The following is a 22018-nucleotide window of genomic DNA, read 5'->3' as shown; positions in this document are numbered from 1 at the left end:
CTGGGATCCCTATTCCTGCCTCCTTCATGCTTCCAATCCATTGTGGAGTTTAGAGGTGATTTCTGCCTTTGAGCTCCAGGAGTCTTTCAACAATCTTCTGTTTGTTTCCCTGTTTGCCCATGATGGTTTGAATAGTATTTTCCTTACAAAAATCTCTAGAAGAGAGCCCTCTATCTATCTATCTATCTATCTATCTATCTATCTATCTATCTACCTGTCTATCATCTATCATCTTTCTCTCCTCAAAGTGTCAACATTTCCTAGCCTCTAAGCAACAGCGTGAAGTGATGTTAGGAAAGTAGCTCAGGTCATAACTCCATTTATTGACATGATGCAAACAGTGGTAAGTAGAGGTGATAATCTTAGGGGGAAGAGACACAAAAAATGGTGGGACTCAGTCTCTAAAATTAGTCAAAACGGTAGCATGGCTTTAAAGAGAAACACTTCTCTTTGGTCTGCAAAGAAAAGACTGACCAGGAATGTAATATATAATAAGAAAACTATAAAAATTATATCCAAACTTCGTTATGGGAACCCACCATTGAACCTTGTTGGTAGCTCAAAGCTAAACTACTTCTAGTTAAATATGTATAGGAAAGATTTTTTAAAAATACAGCTTTAAGAATTTTCTGTGGTAAAGGTAACAAACTCATAATGAATTATTGAGATAAATCAAGAAATATTCAAGATATTGTTTTGATAATTAAGATTAATATTATGCAGAAATCTATATTATCTATTCATAAATAAATTTTCTTTATCATTGAATGGATACATATAACATAATATTCTATTTCAATTGCTTATTATTCAATTGGCATTAAATAAAGTTAAAGCCTTGTAGAAGATATTCCTTAGAAATAAAGACCAGTATTAGCAAAACCTCTGACAGTGACCCAGAGATAATACTAACTGATCTTGGGCTGGGGATATAGCTCAGTGGCACAAACCCCTACTTAGCAAGCACAAGGTCCTGAGTTCGATTCTTGTTACCAAAAAAAATACTAACTGATTTTCAACTTTAACATTAGGTCATCAAACAACTATAAAGCTTATTTTTAGTTAAATTTATATGTGACAATGTTGAACTATTCTACAGAAAGTTTCCTAGCTGCTAAGGGTGTATTCATGGGAGCTTTATGAAAACAATCCAATTGAAGGATGAAAGGGTTGTGTCACATGTCCATGTTTGGAAGAATTCTGTGAAGGACCAAATGAGGGAAGAGTTTGCAGAACATATATACTAAGTTGTGGAACCCAAAGTGATGAATATAATCCTGTCAGAAATGCACTTGCTCCAGCCCACAGGCATACTTTATGTCATTCCTCGTAGTTTGATTTCTTTCTTTTTAGGAGAAGGGAATGTTTATAGTCAGGCCATCATTACTCAGATTTGTTTGGAATTAAAATGCATGCATAAGAGGTTAGTGAAATGGTAGCCTGTTGTAGCATGCAACAAATTCAGGTTAGGCATCAGAAAATATTGGATTTGTTTCTAGCTTTGCAAAGCATGTGCTATGTGATGACATGGAAATTATTTAAAACTGTGATTATCAGGTGTTTACAAAGTAAGAAAAATAATACCCTATCATGTAGCACATATGGAAAATAAATAATTTTGGCAAAAACAATTATAAAATGACAAAGTTATTTATTGATTGTATATATTCAGAGTCTGTATCATGTAACAAGCTATAATTTAGTTGTGCTCATTTTAGCTGGGAAGTTTCCTCAATAAATAAGTTAACTGAAAATAAGCTGATATTACTAAGAAGGCATTTAAAAGTTAAAATATTTATAAGTAAAGTTTCAGTTAGAATAGAATTACTAAAATTTTACCTTTGGTAAGAGAACTGTCATCAGATGCATGTTGGCTTGAAGTAAAAAAGAATTTGAAAACAAAAAATGTAAATGTAGCTGTTTAATAAAAAAAGATAAATGTGGACTAAAAATATGTCCCCAAACCAACTAATATTTTTGTAATATAATATGAACTTTTCAAATGGAAGTGCTTGAAGTATAAATGTTGGTACCTGGAAAGTATACTCATGTATGTATAAAAGAATAAACTATAAAGAAGAGAGATAGATATAGTATCAGCAAAAACGAAGAGAAATGAAAGGAAAATCCAAAAGCTTTGTAGGAATAGGAGTACGGAAGCAATGGTGTACAGGCTACAATATGATAATGTGTGTTGCTTAGATGGGAAAAAGGGGACAAAGAGTGTGAGACGGGAGAAATTAAGTAATAAGCAAGGGACACTAAATACCAAGACCACCTGTGTTGAGAAAACACCCTGAAAGAGAACTGATGAAGTTCAGGGCACCATATTTCTTGCTCTCTCGAGAATGTACACGTCTAATCTGGAGCTGGGCCGCCAGTGGTTGGGTGAGGTGAGGTTGAGAGTTCCTCCTCAGAAGGTTAGCGGCGTAGGATCACTATAAACGAAGAGCAGTAATTAAAAGCTCTTCAGTGAGGGTTAAGAATAAAGATCACATGCTCCTACTCCTGAAAAGAGCTCAGTCTGCCATGACTGTTCCTCATTTTATTTAAAAAGAAATGACAGGGGCTGCGGATATAGCTCAGCGGCATAGGCGCTTGTCTGGCAAGCCTGAGGTCATGAGTTCGATTCCGAGTACCAAAAAAATAAAATAAAATAAAATAAAAAGAAATGACATAATTTAAGTGGCTCCTAGTGACTTCAAGGATATTTAGCAAAATTAAAAAGTGTGTGCTTTGCTATAAAGCAGCTTAGTGTGCATGACTGCGTAAGAGGAGAGCTGGGTGAGTTTTCATAATCCCCTCCCGTGAGTTGGATGCAAAACTTGTGGTCAGGTACACAGTTCAGAGGGTGTGATATAAACGTGTTTGCTTTTATGCTTTCCCCTTTTGAGTGTTCCCTTCTCTGAGCACAATACGCTATAAGAAGAAAAAAACCCAGCACGTTGCTTAAACTCTGTAATGGAATCTTTCTGATTTATTTTCAGTGTGAAGTATGAAAAATATGCCACAATTTTCTACTGAACAGGAGATACACTGATAGGACTTTGATGTATGCACAAATCATACTTTTGTTTACCCTTCTCAAGGCGGAGAGGATGAGTTAGATAAATAACACTCTTTGGATTTAAAGAAACAGAAAAGCTAATGCATTCCTCTGAGAAAAGGAACCCTAATCCTCCTAAAGAACAGATTTGGACAAAAATCACATAAAAATGAAAGATTTATTCTGAGAAGAAGACAGAGCTTCATTTTAAATCTTCTACTTGGCCGCTACAGAAAACATCAAGAAAAAGGCTTATCTTGTCCATCTGATTGAATGTGTAGATACCGCTGCTGGGCTGCAGATTTTCTTTTGTAAGCTGTTTAATACACCAGCACATCTTGCTCAAGACTGCTGGCCAGGATGGAGTGAGCCCTTGCACCGTTCTTAGCCACAAAGAGCAAGCACAAAGACACAAACACAAAGTTACGTGAGGCCCCATGCAGGAGCACTGCGTCCACAGGCCGCGCAGAAGAGAAGCTGCCGCGTGTGACAGAATCCTCTCTAGTCTCTCTCCAGGAGGAGCAAGGCAGAGGGGAGTCTTGAGGGGAGCGGGGCTGCTTGCGAAGGAAGTCCCACATCTATCTGGAATCTCTGGATGAGAAAGAAAGCGCTATGCACCTCTCATCCTTGGGAAGAGCTGTCCGGACGAGATGGGCAGGTGGGAACTTGTTGCAGAGGGAAGGGTGGGACGAGAACACGGCACTGAGGAACGCCGCACCGAGGCTAAGCTTGGGTTGAAACACCAATAAAGCACAAGGGCCAGGGCTGTGCGTGCCAACTGAGGGTGAAATGATTTGTGGTTGGCGAATAGTAAGAACCACCTTCACAGAAGCTTACGGAAAGCTCACTGAAATGGACCTGAATATGACTAACATAAACACAACAGCTACTGCTAAAGCACGGGGTACTGTAAGATTTGTTAAATACCAGGATGAGGGCAAGAAGTGGAGTGGAAACGGAAATGGGACATAGGCGTGGTGAGAGCAGAGCAGCAGAGAGGACACAAGAACTAACTTCACTGAAAAAACCAACGTCAAAGCACGGTGGGAAGATATGCAGCATGGCAGACCCTTAAGATTTGTGGAAAGAAGGGAGCGGGCACCAGGGCCACTGGTTATGGGATGTGAGACATGAGATATATATATATCTTACCATTATGACCAGACTACTCCACAAAGGAGTTTATAGGACAACCAAATGATATGGATATAAATAAATGAATATATACATCACAATTTGCAAAACTACCCAAAATGAGAACTGTAGAATCTGTTCACATTGAGCTGTAAAAGACTAGTATAACCAAACCTTCTGGGGCAGAAGGAATAGGGCAGTACAATTCAACTGTCTGGATCTTGATCATACTAATAAAAAGTGGTTCTTAACATTCATATTCACCATTATTCAGTGCAAACATAGGGTTAAAAAATGACCAACTTGGGCCAGGCGTGGTGGCGCATGCCTGTAATTCCAGCACTTGGGAGGCTGAGGCAGGAGGATCTTTGTGAGTTTGAGACCAGCCTGGGCTACAAAGTGAGCTCAAGGCCAGCCTGAACTCCATAGTGAGACTCTGTCTCAAAAAGTAAAAAAAAAAAGAAAAAAAAAAAAAAGACCAACAAGTAAGTCAAATTTTCTAGAGGGAATTTACTTTGGACAACGGGGCTCCAATCAAACACATCAATCCACTTGTTATCTGACTCCACAGAAAAAAAGATTACTCCTGAATTCAAAGGAGAATAGCAGTACTAGCTCAAATAATTCTTCTTATCTTGCTTTTCCCTTAAATTATTTCATTCCTCCAGCTCTCAAGTCACCCCTTTTCGTTGGGTAATAATATCATCTGTATTTATAAAATCTCTCGTGAGGAAATAAAAATATAGCCAGTTTAAACTATCCCATAAGGTAAAGTGCTACTCTTAGCTCACGTTTTCTATAAAAGGAGGAAATATTGTAAAAGGCATCTGATGATGGATCATTTATAAAATTTGTTTGCAAATATGCTGTACTTGATTTTAAAATAATTACCGAAAGCAAGGCTTGCCTGGACTTTCACCTCAGCTGCATCACTGATACAACAGAAATTCTAAACGAATGTTGGTTTTCTGGTTGAGAACATTCATCAGCTTTGTAAAAGTGCGTGCACTGGTAGAAACCATTCTGGTCAGAGAACAGGAAACGTGGGCCCTTTACCCCTGACTTTGCTGCTGTCAACGGGTACGTAACCTCAGCTGTGTCACTTCATCGTGCCTCTCACTCTGCTATTTATACATTTGCATGACAAAAATTTCTTTCTCACCATATTTTACATAGGCATCGTAAACACTTATGTAGCTTCTGTTATGAGGATCAAGGGCAGTCGCTGCAATCTGACCATTTTTCTAAATTGACTTCATGCAATTTTTCTTGGACACATACATAGCTTATTTTATTTTATTTTTTTAGCTTAGTTGTATTTTATCTTTCAAAAGAAAACACCTTTAACCTTTTCTTTTCTATTACTCTATAACTGCTTACATATCCTGCTCCAAAGAGTTTTTTTGACTCTAGAATATTAAGACGCTGCCCAGAAGTAATTACAGTTAGCTGGGCACGGGTCGCACAGGTCTCTAATCCCAGCTACTTGGGAGGCTGAAGCAAGAGGATCTCAAATTTGAGAACAGCCTGGACAACTCAGCAAAAGCTTATCTCAACATATAATTTTAAAAAGGGCTATGGTAGAGTGCTTGTCTAGCATATGTGAGGTCCTGGATTCAACCGCCAGTACAGCAAAAGAGAAAGCAATACTTGATTCTGCATCTTTATGTTCACCTATCTATGTACTCAACGTGTGTGTATTGAACACCCCCGTACACAAGAGCGGTGCCAGTTGCGGAGTTTTAAGCTATTTTCAGCATGTCACATGCAGGTGAGAACCGCCTGGCTAACACTGCCGTGCAGCCTATGGCAAACGAAGAGCTGGGAGGGCGGGTCCTGGTGGCCTGGCCTCCTAGACTCTGGGGTGTGGAGAACAGACCCATGGTTCAGGCTGTTGCTTTGCAAGTCCTATTCTGAGCCCACCCCAGGCTGGGGCGCTGCGCAGGGCCTGACCGGACTTGAGAAGCCTGAGCAGGCTCGAAGACTTGCAAAACGAGTTTTCACTTTTCTCAGCATGCGTCAGAAAGGACCTTAGCAGCTGACTATCATTTGTGGACTGGCCTATCAGAGGAGGAGCGCATTTACCGGGATAATCCCCTCTAACCCGTTCTTTCACATGTCTAATGTGATCATGTGCTTAAATTAAGAGAACCCTTAGGGTGAAGACAAATCAGATAGATTTTCTGCAGATAAAATATCTTACAACATGATATTCATAACATTGTTCACTTCTGTCTGTTTTCCAGTAACTTCATTCAGTCAGGTTCCATATTTGTCAAAATGTCTTACCTTGTCGCTGCTTTTCTACGCAGTGGGAAATATTGAAGATCAGCGATATAATGAGAGCCAAACCCAGCAAGGCTAGAAGTCCCCAGAGGAAAAAGGGGCATTCGGTGCTGCCTGGAAAAAAAATGAACATACCGGTGACACAGTAGCTGACTATGCGTTTGTTTTGGTCAGGTTAGTCCCACGATTGAAACCATCGCATTTATTTATCATGAGAAACAAGTCCTCTGCCAGGACATTAATCCATATTGACAACCAAAGACACCTTACAGATTTCAGCATTGGGGCTGGTGATTAAGTCTTCAAATTCAGCATGGGCAAAATAGAGCAAGTTTTTTGCATTCTGGGTGCAGATGAATGGAAGATATTCTTAGTTCATTAAAAGGTGAGAAGTGATGACTGATCAGAAAAACTGTGGTTCAAAATCAAGAATATCCTAACTAGGAAGAAATGAAATTGGCTATACTTCTTCCTTTTATCTTCATACTAAAAATTATGTGTTTTCATTATTCACAGTAAAGCACTTGCTTCTTTCCAAAATCCCAGAGGTATAAGATGCCATGTGTCGGGATAATAAGTCTGGAATCATAGTAACCGGTTTTGTTAGCCCCAAGAGTGAACAGTAGAGTTCATTATGCGTCTTTCCCCCCAGGAAGACCTCACTTGTCATTTCATTCCTGAGCCATAAAGAGAGCTTTGTGGGATGTGGCTTATCAGCTGCTCTTGATAATTTATAGTTATCTTTCCTCATACAAAGTCCACCAAAAAATATATACACGCTTCAGGAAAAGAAGAATGGTACAATGTTTTCTCAACAGAAGGTGTTCCTCTCATATGGGGGACACTAGAGGATATCCCAGAAGTAATTAAAAATGCCCATGCAACAATCTCCAAGACCAAGGTTACCCAAGCAGTAGTTTGCTATACTCATAAACGTCTAGAAGCGACAGCCACCACTTTGAGCACCTCTTGTAATTCTAGAGGCTGAAGATGACTTGCATTAATCTCATAATGTTTCAATAAGTTCAGTACTAAAGCACTTCTACACGTTTTTCTTTTCCTGAGGTGTGTACACATTTTTTTGGGAAGACTCTGACTGACAACTAAGACAATTTGCCTGATTTGATACATCCTAGGAATCATATCCCTGTCCAATCCACATGATAAGCTGACCTCATGAAAGTAATTTGTAATTCTAATTCATATTTATTTATTCAACCAATGCACATTATTCCTGAATCAGGAAGTAGGGAGTCAAAGATAAAGACAGAACAAAATAAAACAAAGCACAGTCCTCACCTTCAAGAAACTGTATTTACATGGGGACATAAAAGATAAATATATAATTAGAAATGCAATGTGAAGATAGCCACAGCAGAGATCATCTTCCTGTATAGTCCCAACTCTCTGGGTATAAGACTGTTTAAATCAAAAACCATTGTAGGTCTTTGCAATGGCATTATAATACCAGTACATTAAACACAGTAAACAAAGCACGCAATCTCTTAACGGGATGGGAAGATTATCTTTACTGCTCTAGTCTGTTTTTAAAGTATCAGATGAAGACTCTAAACCAAAGTATCTGTCATGCTGCTCTGCGTTATCTATTTTCTGTATCTCACATTTAGCATTTGAATTGTTTTCTTCACCTTCTTGTTGACACTTCAGTGTATTATGATTCTTACATAGTTGTGTATACATCAGTGCATACAATATGCATATTGCTTATTACATACATACACTGCTTTAATTTGAACTAGTTTGAATCTCTTTTGATGCCAAAAACTGTCTACTGCTTATTATTTCCTCTTTAATTTAGAACCATGTTATTTCTACATATTCCAAATACCTTAAAGTCTACTTAGAATAGTGTTGTTTGTGCATTTGATCCTGCAATCCCATAGAATGTATGCTTAATAAGTTTTTTCAAGAATTAATTAATAAGTAGAAAATGTTAACCTATAATGGTAGTGAAATGGGAGATTTTATTTATTTTAGGGGAATTTGAGAAGGCTTAAATAGTCCTTTGCCCTCTGAAAATTAGCTTGATTAAAAGCATTATTTTTACAGGGTAAAGGGTCTGGTTTATTCCTCATGAACATAACCTCACTAAATATTATGGGAACGGGACTACATAATAACTATTAACTATATTAAATATACAAGAAATTCTGTGTATCACATGATATTGTGTGTATTCCTAGAATTATTGGTTTTTAGATATTTAACAGTTTCTTAAACACAGTTAAAGTGCTAATAAATGATAATAAATTTTTAAAATAACAAATGCCAAAATATAGAATAACATGTAACATAACGTGTTACATTTCTCTATTGAAATGTAAATGGGGCATATTATACTAATTAGCTCTTTTAAACTTACTGTGTTTGGGAAATTTTTATCATGTCACTGTGTTCCTTTTAGTAGCTGTCTAGAGTTCTACAGTGCTGTTGAGATGTAATTCGTCTAGCTGTTTTGCTAGGATGGACATGAAAATTTTTTTAAACATTTTTTCTCACTCAAGAATAATGCAGAAAATACCACTGTGCATTTTGTGTATATGTGGACTTTATCTGTACTGGAGTTTGCTGGAGGTAGAATTGCTGGGCCAAAGGGTACATTGAGAGATTTTTACTGTTTCAGAGATGGCTCCCCATTCCCCTGTCCTCCTCCTTACCCCCACCATCAATAATAATCCTTTTTATATAGCAGAAGTGACTATATCACACAAAACGAGGCCAGCAAACTGTCTCCCTCTCTAAACGAGTCTGAGTTCCTCTCTTTGCTACTGAAGTACAGGGGTACAAGGGTGATTTCTATTTGTAAAGACCTTTGCTCTTTTCTCCTTCTCATCTATGTTATTTAAATACCCATAATCCAGGAGATACAGTTCTAGATTTTTTTTTTTTTAGATTTGTGCCAATTTAAAAACTCATAGATGAACCACATAGCCCAGAACTACTGAAAAATTAAGAAAAAAGATATGACACAATAAAACATATGTAGGTAATACTCTATTTGATAAGTTACTACCATACAATACACACAAATCTACTAGAGAGAGTTGAAACTTATCAAAGCTTATGCATGCAAACACTTATAGGTCACCTAGGCAGCCATTCATGGTCAAGAAAATGTAAACATAGTCAAGATGCAATTTGAAGTCATAACTGTGTGAAATCACCCATAGTAATGCTCAGCTGCCACTGCTCGTTGCTGCTGCGGTGAGTTCAACAGTTGGAAGTGAAATCTAAAATGCGTCGTGTTGTGCACCGCCCCCTTATGAGTTCACTTCTCCAGTTTTAAAAAAAATGTGGTCTTGTGGTTCTTGCCTATTTTTCACTGTATATAATCCACAGGACATACAAAATATGTATTAACCAACTCTGTTATCATTAAAGGCTTCTGATCAACAGCAGTTAGGCAGAAACTATCTTATTTACCTTTTTCTTCATGCCTCAGTTTTCTTGTTTGTGAAAAGATAGTAAAAATAAATTCTGATTCCTATGCGGATTGAGTTAAGACATGTAATGAAATTTTTAGAAGAGTGGTGTTCACTACTAAAAGATCCAATAGATGTTAGATATGTTGCTATCTTTATTATTAATATCTCACTGCTGTGAGAGCCCTACTTATTTCTACAATGTATGCAGCACAAAGTAGCTGCTTACTAAACATGTGTCAGCACTCTAACCAAAGAGTAGAATGAAAAATGGTAATGTAATGCCTAAGGGCCACCAGGTTTTGGCGAGGGTCAGAAATTATGTGCAAATTTGTGACTTTGGTCAGTACCCCTATCTCCAAGATGCCCAAGGACCCGCTGTACTTCCAAACTTATTTTCCTCTATTTAGACATTGTTATGGACAGGGACATAGGGTTTAATTATGCCAACTAGACTGTTATTTGCTTTTCCTATGAACCAAATATGCTTCTATTTCTTTTGGTTGCCCAATATTCCATTGTTTGGACTTGTCATAACTCTTTAAAGCAATAACGTATTACTAGCTAGTAAAGGTGTTTCTAAGTTTTAGTTACTATAATCAGTATGGTGATGAATGTCTTTGTAGTTAAAACTGTATGCACAGACTTGGTTTAAGGTGAAGTGTTTGAGGATGGACTGCTGGACAAAAGGATGTATGTAATTTAATGGACTTCAATATCTTGATAATCCAAGGTTTTAAAATGAAGTAGTACATACTCACTTCTCTTCCCTCAGAGTCTGTCCCTGTTTCTATTTTTTTTTTTTTTTTTTTTTTTTGGTTTTTCTCCGGTACCGGGAACCGAACTCACGACCTTGTGCTTTTGAGGCAGGCGCTTTTGCCGCTGAGCTAAATCCCCAGCCCCTGTCCCTGTTTCTAATCATTCAGTTGGCACTGCTTTTATGTTTACTGCTGTTTCCATGAATCCACGCTACATTCATCACTACTTCTTACCCACCTGGTGCCATCCTGTGCGCTGCCCCTCCCCCGGTCTCTGGAGAAAGTTGTTCCTTTTTAATTCTGCCTTTAGCCTGTAATACAGGTTTTTTAGGACAAAGTGTCTAATCCTATATCTGCCCTGAACACAGAAGTCATCACCCTTTTCTTTCATTATCATAAGCTATAACCCCAAAATGTTATTTCAGTTTCCTGCCTTGGGAAACCTTTCATAAGTCTTGGGACTTATCTGCCATAACCTCCCAATCATGTATCATTCTCCAATCATTCCAAAGAAAATATTTAGCACATCTTGTTCCTACGTGTCCGTATAGCTGCCCCTTTGGCTGAAATGCCTTCTCCCTCAGCCATCTAAAAATATCTAGGTATCCTTCATGACCACTTTATCTTTGAAGATTTCCCTCAATACTGTCTGTGCTCTACCAGCTAACAACCTATGCTTTCCTTTACGTTTTAAAAAATATTGCAATAATCATTTATGTATAAACCTCTCCAATTAAACTCTGAACTTCCCAAAGGCAAAAACTATCTTATTTATCTTTTTCTTCATGCCTCAGTTTCCTTGTTTGTGAAAAGATAGTAATAATAAATTCCGATTCCTATGTGGATTGAGTTAAGACATATAATGAAATTTTTAGAAGAGTGTTGTTCACTACTAAAAGATCCAATAAATGTTAGCTATGTTGCTATCTTTATTATTAATATGTTACTGCTGTGAGATACCTACGTATTTCTACAATGTATGCAGCACAAAGTAGCTGCTTGCTAAACATGTGTCAGCACTCTAACCACAGAGTAGAATGAAAAATGGTAATGTAATGCCTAAGGGCCAACAAAGAGGTTTTGAGCAAGGATAGAGTATAGACACATTCACAACCCCAAAAGTCTAGAAAGGTCCACAACCTAAAAGAAAGAAAAATTGCAGATTCTGCACCACTTGTCTCCAGCATTGTTGAGGAAAAAGTGCCTACCTTCCAATAGCTGGAGAATAAATTCCTGGGAAAAGGGAGTGACTGATTAGGCCACAATGACTTTGGCAAAAACGTTCATCAACAGTGCTCCCATTCTGCTTGCTTTACTTGTAATCTATGTTTACCAAGAACCTGTATTTATTAATTTGTTGCTCAGGAAACTTGAACCAAGGAATGTGGTGCTAATAACTAGCCATTTACTTAGACTTCTGAAAGTATTCGCTATTATAAATGTAAAAATTTATTTACTTTGGGGAATTTGATTAGTGTGAGTAAAATTTCTGGATAAATTAATTTAGAAACCACTACTGGTTGAGCTAAGCTCTAAAAGCCCAACTGTAAATATATGTTTCCAAAAACCCAGAATGTTTAGCTTATAAGAACCAGTGTAAGCAGAAATAATTTTTTGACATAATAATTCTGGGATGCATAAAGTGGAGATATTTTTTCATTTTTTCTCTTTTCAGCTTTTACTTTAAGTATCTAAAACACTTCTTTTTATTTATTTATTTTTTATTATTATTATTTTTTTTTTTTGGTTTTTCTCCGGTACCGGGAACTGAACTCACGACCTTGCGCTTGCCAGGCAGGCGCTTTGCCGTTGAGCTAAATCCCCAGCCCCTCTTTTTATTAATTAAATGAAAAATAATGGCTACAGAGTAACAATACTTAAATTATTTTTTACAGATGGCTATCATTTTAAAAACTTAAAGCCTGTCAATTAAATAGGATAACAATTATTTAGTACACTGTCTTGTAGTATAACTTTCCTACTAAGATACGTTGCTACTCAGTTATTATAAAGTTTACAAAAACACTTCATTGCTTAAAATTAAGTATTTAATTGATACATTAGTAATTTATCTTTGACTAAATTGGACTAAATTAGACTCATAACTAATTCTGCTTTAAAATAGTCTGGTCTAGAATTATTGTAACAAATCTCTATGCCATCCATATAGAATATTAATTATTCACTATTTAGAATATTAGAATATTAATTAGAATATTAATTATTCACTAATCATGTACTGAAAGGTTGTAAAACTGATTTTGGAAAGTAATTTTAACCTTGCTTGAGTGAAGGTTAAGGATATACCTCTGAATGGAAGTAGAAGAGGCTTTGATAGCTTTCTGTCCTACATATCCCAGTTATGTTTCCAAATTTTTTTAAGAAAATGTTAACAGTCTATCCATCCAGCTGATCATTAAAGCACTTTATCTGTCCTGGAATGGCAAACAATAGTTAAACTTCAGAGTGTCATAAAGTGAAACCTAAACTTCTCTTGTTATTCTCTTCTGTTTTACATGTTTTCTTATTTTATTATTGAGAAAAATAAAACACACTTTAAGCAAAAGTACTGGGCAGAAGGTATTCAAAATTAAATGTATCACTTATAAGGTTACTGTGTGAGTCCCTTCCCATTACTAGGACACAGTACTCAAAGGAGGAGAGGCTCATTTTGGATTCAGTCAAAGGTCACTAGGTTCCAAGGCAGAGACTGCAGGATGGAAGGGTCTGGGAGAGGAAAGCTTCTGAAGTTATGGCATGAGGAAGCAGAGAGGTGCAGGGGAAAGAAGGAGCTGACAACAAGAACACAACCTTATACGTCAAGGCCCCTGGGACAGCCTCTGACCACGCCAGAGGACTGGCCATTGGACCAGGTGCTTAACCCGCTGGTGAGCAGCGCCCCCATGATCAATTGCCTTTCCAAAGCTCCCCCTCTGAACACTAGACTTGAGGACATTTTAGATGATCTAAACCATAGCATACCATAGACTAGAGTACACTATTGAATATATTTGGTGGCTCAAGTACCAGCACCTGTGATTTTCCTCAAGAACCGGTACATTTTTACTTTTACATCCCATGTGAATATTATAATTGATCATTTGTCTTTGTCACACAATTTCCCTTAAGCAAATCTCTAGGGTTATACGATACTCATTTTTCTGGCCCATGTCTCTTCATCCTTATTTTCCCCTCTACCCTAATTTATTTGGTTACCTTTTTTTCTATTGTGTGTATTTCTAATACCTTTCTATCTGGGGGAGGAGCAAATAAATATAAGATTATAATGACAAACCTCTAACATTTACCATCCCCAGGAGAACTAGTAAAATCAATCTTTCTATTTAGTGCTTTTTTTTCTTTCCATTTCCCACAGTATTTACTATTTTGTACACACTCAATTGTGATTTGGGTAAATAAAATGTAGCTCAATATGAAAAATCATACTTCAAGAAGTAAGTAGGAAGCTCTAATCCTGTTTTAAAAATTACTCTAAATTTAGCTATACATCATTGTATTATTTGACAAAATTATCTTTCAAATAGAAATTTTGCTTTCTCCTTTCCAGTTAAGGGAATAATTGAAATAGTTATAATACTCTATTAATTGCTACAAGAAGACAATTTTGCTCCCAGCTATGAAGAAACAACCAAATCAATACCAAAGACCTGCATTTTACACTGAAAGCTCTAAGGAAAATCCTTCTAATGTTCATGAAATGTGTCAACATTATTAAAGCAAGAACTTAGACTACATTGTACATTCCTTTCGTGTTGTGTTTTGTCATTTACTAAGACAGTAAATTTATTTTGTATAAATAATTGGACACCTTTTAAAACACAAGCTGAATTCCAGTATGTGGGAGGTGGTTTAGACATGTGGAGCGCTAGTTCAGTATGGTCTTGAGTTTTTCTTGATTTCAGAAGTCTGTAATTCCTAACATTTCTGTTTTCCAAGACCTTTTTCCCTTTAGTAGTGTGAACTAAGTTCTAAGTAGGATTTTCATTTAGAAGCCTTGTGTTTTATGACATTCCTGATATCTTTCACATTCTTTTGATTGCCAACAACAAATACTTCCACTTTAAAAAGCAAAGCACATGAGAAGAGTAAACATTGGTGTGAATTTTCAACATATCTGTATAAATGTTCACATGCACACAGACACACATGCACACAGAAATTTAACACATCACTTCACCCCTAGTAATTCCTTGAACAAACTGCAAAGGTCTCTTTATTTCTGTCGGTATCTACTTAGTACATATAGTAGCTCTTATAATATTAGATGCAGAAAGTACTTAAAAATTCTTGCCCAACAAGAGCAATCTTCAGTATCATTATTCATTAATTATAATTACTTTCATTTATATAGTTTTATCAATTCAAAATGAACTCCCACACAATTTTAATTTAGCTATTTACACTACTAAGAAGCCAAAGGTCTCGAGAAATTATTAGTAGGGAAATAACAGCTAGAAAAATCATAATTTAAGTTTCTATCTAGTTTCCAACTGCCAAGGGCTAATCAGAGTATGTTTAATTATAAGACCTCTATTCCCTTAAAGCCAGAAGTAATTGGCAGGCACTATATTTGGAATTCATAATTGTATGTGCTCTGGCATGAAACCTAGCTAAACAAATACAATGTTGCTGGGCATGGTGGCGCATACCTGTAATGCCAGCACTCAGGAGGCTGAGGCAGGGGGATCATTGCAAGTTTGAGGCCAGCCTGGGCTACAAAGTGAGCTCAAGTCCAGCCTAAACTGCACAGTGAGACCCTGTCTCAAAAAAAAAAAATGTCTTTCTGTTGGCAGTTTAGATTTATACAAGACTTTACTTAATTAATAAAAAAGCATAAATATAATCCTTTATTGTCCATTTCAGACTGTTTTTAACTACGTGTAGGAGTTTATAGTATATAGTGTATATAGTACGTAGTTTCTCTTGATTCTGCTGGTTTATAAGCCCTATCAGAGCAGTGAACATCTCTTTGTATTCCATAACTATATTCATTTTAGGCACCCAGAAATTTTAGGGAAAATTATTGATATTATGGTTTCCATGGTTCTACTAATAAAATGAGCTTTTTTTTTTTTAACACGGTAGTGGTTTGATGCTGAAAAATGTATATTCTAATGATTTGGGGCATATGGGGGACAAAAAGTCACAATGCCCTCTTCTGATTAGTTCTATCCATCTGCATTATCTCCATCAATAAAAGTCATTAGAGTTACAGACATTAGCAAAGAGAGGGCTTTCAAATCAATTCCAGGCTTTCAAGTAAGTGCCATACTACTCTAATGTAAAATTTGCAATCCACCAACCTTAGATGAATATACACTACAGACAGAGGGCTGTGGTGCAGCTCTCAAAGTAGGCTGTGGTGGGGAAAAGGAAAACACCAACACCAGCTTTGGAATGCCTGTTTTTGAAACATGAGCAAGAGACTGTGAGTGGTCACTTACTGGCTGTGTGCAAATCACTGAGCTTCAGTAAGCCACTGTAAACCAGAGTTCCTATCATCCCCTGTATGACATCAAGCCACCTCTTTCTAACACATCAGGACGCAGCTCAATCAATACTTACTAAATTTAACTTTTACAAAACCCGAATATGGGAGTGAGGGGGAGGCTATAGTTTAAGACAGAACGTTACGATTTCTCCAGGGTAGGCTCCTTGCGAACTTCAGAAATCCTATGCACTGAAGTGTTGCCCAAATCCCTGCTGTAGACAAACCTCTCTTTCTCTGGATTTAGTCACTTCATTTTAAGCATGTACGTGCTTAACTTTCATATTACAGAAACACCTTGGAAAGACTCAAAAGGGTGTGGTTGTGTGAGAACTTTCATCCCACAAAATACTATATATTCCTTAATGTTTCAAGGGGTTTAATTTTTTCTCTTCACTTTTTAACTGTGGAATGTTGAGACAATTAAATAAAATTTTACAATGTCTGAAAATTGTCCAATAATGAGATCTACTATCTACTAACAATTTTGTGGGCATACATTCCTGAGAGCTATGACCTTCAAGTGACAATAGTTCCTGGATTAACTTTTCTTAAAATCACTGCTGAATGTTACTTAAGTCCTATGATGTAATACTGCCTGTGACCCACCTTTAAGAATATCTTAATTTAAAAGATGATTTGAAATTAATTCTACCTAGTGGCTAATAGAAAGTATTTCATTCAACTCAGAAGGATGACTTCCCATTGGAAGGCAAAACTGAGCAAAGAAAATGAGAAAACTTGTTTTAAAGAACAATGAGTTATGAATCATGAATTGAAATGATGAATATTTGTTTAAAATTAAATCAACAAGAGCCCAAAGGAATTGTTTCCATCATTTGATTTAGCTAGTGTTTTTTATGAATGCAGAAACTGAATAAGAATTATGATACCAGCATTTTACTGATGATTTGATAACTACATGGTTCTAGGTCGAAACAAAGATTTGAACCTTTCACTTTATTTGAACCTTTTTTCTTAATTAGAGTAATTGTGCTTTTGTGTATGTTTTCAAATTTATTGTCTTTTTTCACACCTCTACATATGAAAAGTATTACCTTCTGGTTCTTTTCTTCTATAATGTTTTGGCTTTCTGTTTGTTTTGGGATTTAAGATCTAAGTTTTAAGGATAAGCACTGTATTTATATCTTTTCTGTGGAATTACAAACTTTCTGAAGTGACAGTGGAGGCCCTCCTATACTACACCTGACAAGGAACTCTGAGCTACGAATGTTGGAGACATTTATCATATCCCTTCTAAATTCAGGATTAATTAGCTGTGGAAATAGTCGAATGCCATAGTTCACTGCCATTAACCTTCTCACATTTCCCGGGGGTCCCACCCTCTCCTGCTGAAGGCAATTGCACATGGTAACAGTGTGTCCAATTCTTGCAGCATACTAGCCAAACTGGAACAATGCTTTCGATTCTTTGCTCACCTATGAGCTAGGAAAGCAAAGGAGAAGCATGAAAGCATACGGTAGCATATGTTCTGTGTGTGATTCATCCTATTGATTTTAAGACCAATCAAACAAAATACTGGGCAAGAAATCCACAAAAAAGTATTAAATATGGTATCTTTACTCTGTAATCATCCCCATATGAATTGATATTAAAAGTACTATGAGCAGAATAATAGCAAAAAATATAACAAGACAGTTCACAAATGATAAAATTATAAACACTTTAAAAACACATGCAAAATACACCGTGTTCAACCTCATTATCATTAAAGTAATGCATATTAAACCAGGGGCTAGAGTGTTGTACTTAGAAAAAATTTTAAATGAAACTTGTTGGTTAAGAAGAAGTATTGTTAAAATGAGAGTAAATTGGCATCACCCTTGGAAAAGCAATTTGGCAATAATGAGGCTTAAAATGTTCATAATCTTTTACTCCATAATTCTAATTCTAAATATCTTTCCTAATTGCCCACAGAAGGAGCTATGGAACTGTTCATTTTTCTTTTGTTAAGATATTTAAAAACAGCATACAATGTAAATGTCTAACTATAAACAAATGATTAAGTGAACAATAATTAATGCAACAGGAGTAATTTTTTGCATTAATTTAAAATGACTAGAAGTTACAATAAAAGGAAAATATTTTAATTTATGAGTGAGAAAAGATACATGATTGATACACAAATTAATATTTCATTTATGAAAATAAAACTATGTAGAATGTACAGAACTGACAATTGGAAGGAAATAAAACAATATTTTGTACTTTGTTTTTTTTTCTTTTTCTTTTTTCCGGTACCAGGAATTGAACTCAGGACGTTGCGCTTGCCAGGCAGGCGCTGTGACGCTGAGCTAACTCCCCAGCCCCAATATTTTGTACTTTTTAAGGTGATAGGATTTTTTCCTTTTATGTGTATTTCACAGTTCTACTTTACTTAGCGTGCATTTTTTTTCTTACAACCAAAAGATGGTTTGTTAATTAAAAGCAAAGTACATGAACAATGCAAGAGGATTAAACTATCAACGTGGACTCATAACAGCAAATCGATGCAGATCTAACCTCAAGATCCACTGCACAAGCTATTGAATTTTCACTGAACTTTTCAAAACTGTCATCTCTCTGAATGTTACAGTTGGATCGATGGCTTAGAAAGCGCTCTCACTCTTAATTTTTAGCGTTAGAACACATTTACTCCTATACTGCTTCATATCTAAAGTAAACTAAAAAGGGCTAGGCATGGTCAACAAAAGCTTCCTTAAAAATAACGCATACTTTGATAGCTACCAATGAACCCTTATTGAACAGCTAAACCAGCTTTACGTTACAAAACTCGGTCCGAATTTTTTCACTTTGAAGGGAAAATAGTCAATTTTCTATTCAAAGGGAAATGTTTGAAATTCATGAATGATGCACCCATTAATGAATTTCAAAATACTAATTATGCTGAAGGGTACATTGCACATTTTAAAAATAATTGTGCTAGTTAATTTACTCTTCAAATATTAACTGTCTTTTAGGTATAACTTGGGCATTGTTAGGTGAACTTTTAGCATATAGAGTAAAACAAAAGAATTAAAAATACCACTTACCTGACATGCTTTTTTTTTTTTCCAGGAAACTTCTTATGTAGCCATAAAGCAAATGGATGGATTAAAAATGCTCCCACAAATTCCCCCCCACTATGTTGCTCTTTCAGAGTAAGAGCAGCATGGCTCTAAAATTGCTCGTTATCAGTGCCTCATGTCTCTTTTCTGTTTCTTAAAATCTTTTGTGTGTACTTTGTTCAGTTACAAACAGGAAATGTGGTGATGGGGGTTTCTCAAGTTGAGATCTGAAACCCGTAGACTTACACTGTTGTGTAGCGTGGGAAGAAAAATCTCCCGTGCTTCCCTCCTCTGGCATTTGAATTTTTATCAATAACTGAGTCTAATTTAAAAATAAATAATTACACTAGGAGAGATCTTTTCTACCTCTGGAGGGAATTTGGATATCTTGGCAAGTTAATTCACATGAAAAATAAAATAAGGAATAAAAAGTAAGCAACTCCTCATTGTGCTTGGCTGTTGTGTTTTCTTTAAGACACGATAGCAAAACAAAAATATTTTTGATCATTTACTATGGACCAGATGCTTCTTGGACATTTTGCCACCAAGAGACTAGGTGCCTGCCTTATTTCCTGCCAGCCCTCGCCCCAGCCAGCTAGAGTTTAAACCAGAGCCACCTGGAAAAGAAGTTCCACCACCATCCCAGAGTCTCAATGCTAAAATTTCTCAAATGCTGCCGTGAGTAAGTATGCTATGTGGCAGTAGTTTAAAATACATTAGTTTAAAATCCTGGCCCTACTGAATTAGAATATTTAAGGTGGGATCCCTGGAATATGCATTTTAACAAGTTCCCCCTCTTTCTAAATAAATGTTAAATTGATGTAATATTTGCACACATTTATGGGATATTGTGTAACTCAGTAGATTTATACAGTATGTAATGATCAGGTCAGAGTAACTAGCATTTCCATCTCCTCTAACATTTAGCATTTCTATGTGTCGGGAGACTTTGGACTCCTTTAGTTATTTTGAAATGTATCATAAGTGGGTGGAGACTGTAGTTACCCTGCGGTGCTATAGGACACTAGAATCCATTCCTCCTATCTAAATGTATGTTGGTACCTGTTTTCTATTCTCTTATTACCCTTCCTCCCTGTTATCTTTCCTATTCCCTAGTTACCACCATTTTTTTTATCTTAAAAATAAAAGGAGAAAAACATTAACAGACAGACAACCGTTTACAAAATAGCAAAAGAACAGTACAGACAATAGAGTTACAAACAAAGTGGTAGGAAATTAACATTGCCTGTTGTATTACATATTGATGTCTTCAAAGTGGTTTCTCATGAAAACAAATAAAGACATGCTATTCTTATTCTATTTCTTTCTTTCTTTCTTTCTTTCTTTCTTTCTTTCTTTCTTTCTTTCTTTCTTTCTTTCTTTTTGGGGGGTTCCAGGAATCAAACTCACAACCTCGCATTTGCTGGGCAGGCTCAGTGCTGCTGAGCTAAATCCCCAGCTGGGGATGAAGGTTTGGCAGTGGTAGCGCACGTACCAACCCGGTCTTATCCCACATCTATAAAATCAGCCATCTTGACTTCTACAAATGAGAGGGCACGTTTTCCTGTATCTGGTTTATTTCATTTCACGTGAAGTCATTCAGCGACATCTGTGGTGCAGCAGATGACAGGATTGCATTTTTCAATGGCTGAAAAACATTACCTTGTGTATATATGCTGTACATTCTTTATCTGTTCATCTATTCATGGACACTTTGCTTCCATACCCTTGATTATTTTAATATATGTGCTCAGATTGAGCACGTATACACTTGTTTCTTGGAGAAACTCACACACTGAGAATTGATCTTACTCATCGTTAGAACTCCACAGCCCAGAGCTGTACCGAGGACACTGTAGGTATCAGTAAACATTCTCACGCTGAAAAATAAGATAATGGCAGAATCGTCACTCTATTGTAGAAAACAATTCTCTACTAATCAAATGCAGTGTTTCTTTATTCTTTGGGAGGAGTTAACTATGTACTAACACACTGTCCTTCTTCATTCACTTTCCCCAGAATATTTCCTGTATTCTGAATATGAAAAATAGAATAAGGAATAGAATTGAGGAATTCAACTCAAATATTATTGAATCAGTCTATAAATATGACTCAGACCATCAGGTTTCCTAGTGTAATCTTCTCTGAAAATCACTTTCGAATGTATTCCATAGGATGAAATTCTTTAAGAAACATAGAAAATAAATGTTTCTAAGATAAGTATATTTGGAAAACTCATATATCATTTTCACCCATGTAGATGCATGTTTGTGTATTAAAGGCTAGTTAAGTAGTACAAAAAGAAAAACCAAACAATCTTTCTATCAGACCCTTTTCTAAATTTGTTTTTCCAGAGGACTCTTTGTCCATAGCATGCTGACTTCATTCCATGAAGCTAGCCCAGACTCCCACAGACCAAGCCTTTTGGGAAGCAACAGTCCTGGTTTCACGAAGGGACCAAAGGACAATAAAGAATCAGATGATTCCCTTGTACAATCTGAAGACATATGAAGAGATGAACCCCAGACATCCAGGCAGGTTTGGGTAGTGGAGACATCAGTCCAATGGGGGGAGGCCATGAGGAGTTCCGCTTTGGTCCTGAAAGAAGGTGACTTGCGGGAGGGCAAAAGCACCAGGCCCAAGAGACATCTGCACAAGCTCCATCTGAATTTGCAGCATTGACTGAGCACATGCCAATTTATTGGCTGTGACATACGGGGAACATTGGAGAGAATATAAGCCTCAGGGTTGGGAATTTAGCTACAAGCACTGCC

At 36.6% G+C, this 22018-nt stretch overlaps 1 protein-coding gene across 3 annotated transcripts in view; it reads right to left on the bottom strand.

Annotated features, from left to right (window-relative positions):
• The window catches only part of LOC102018114 (T-cell receptor-associated transmembrane adapter 1), a 34827-nt gene extending 15426 nt beyond the window's left edge, over positions 1-19401 (bottom strand). For all 3 annotated transcript variants that reach the window (XM_013515031.1, XM_005386363.1, XM_013515032.1), the window contains exons 1-2: positions 19230-19401; positions 6470-6580 (exon numbers count right to left, since the gene is read on the bottom strand). In XM_013515031.1, the coding sequence (XP_013370485.1) occupies positions 6470-6580; positions 19230-19236 (118 nt within the window). In that variant the 5' untranslated portion in view covers positions 19237-19401. The remainder of the gene's footprint in view (positions 1-6469; positions 6581-19229) is intronic.
• Between the last annotated feature and the right edge of the window lie 2617 nt (positions 19402-22018).

Source organism: Chinchilla lanigera, unplaced genomic scaffold, assembly GCF_000276665.1.
Source record: "Chinchilla lanigera isolate Chin_1 unplaced genomic scaffold, ChiLan1.0 scaffold00026, whole genome shotgun sequence".
Lineage (NCBI taxonomy): Eukaryota > Metazoa > Chordata > Mammalia > Rodentia > Chinchillidae > Chinchilla > Chinchilla lanigera.
This window is presented reverse-complemented; position numbering and strand designations above follow the sequence as displayed.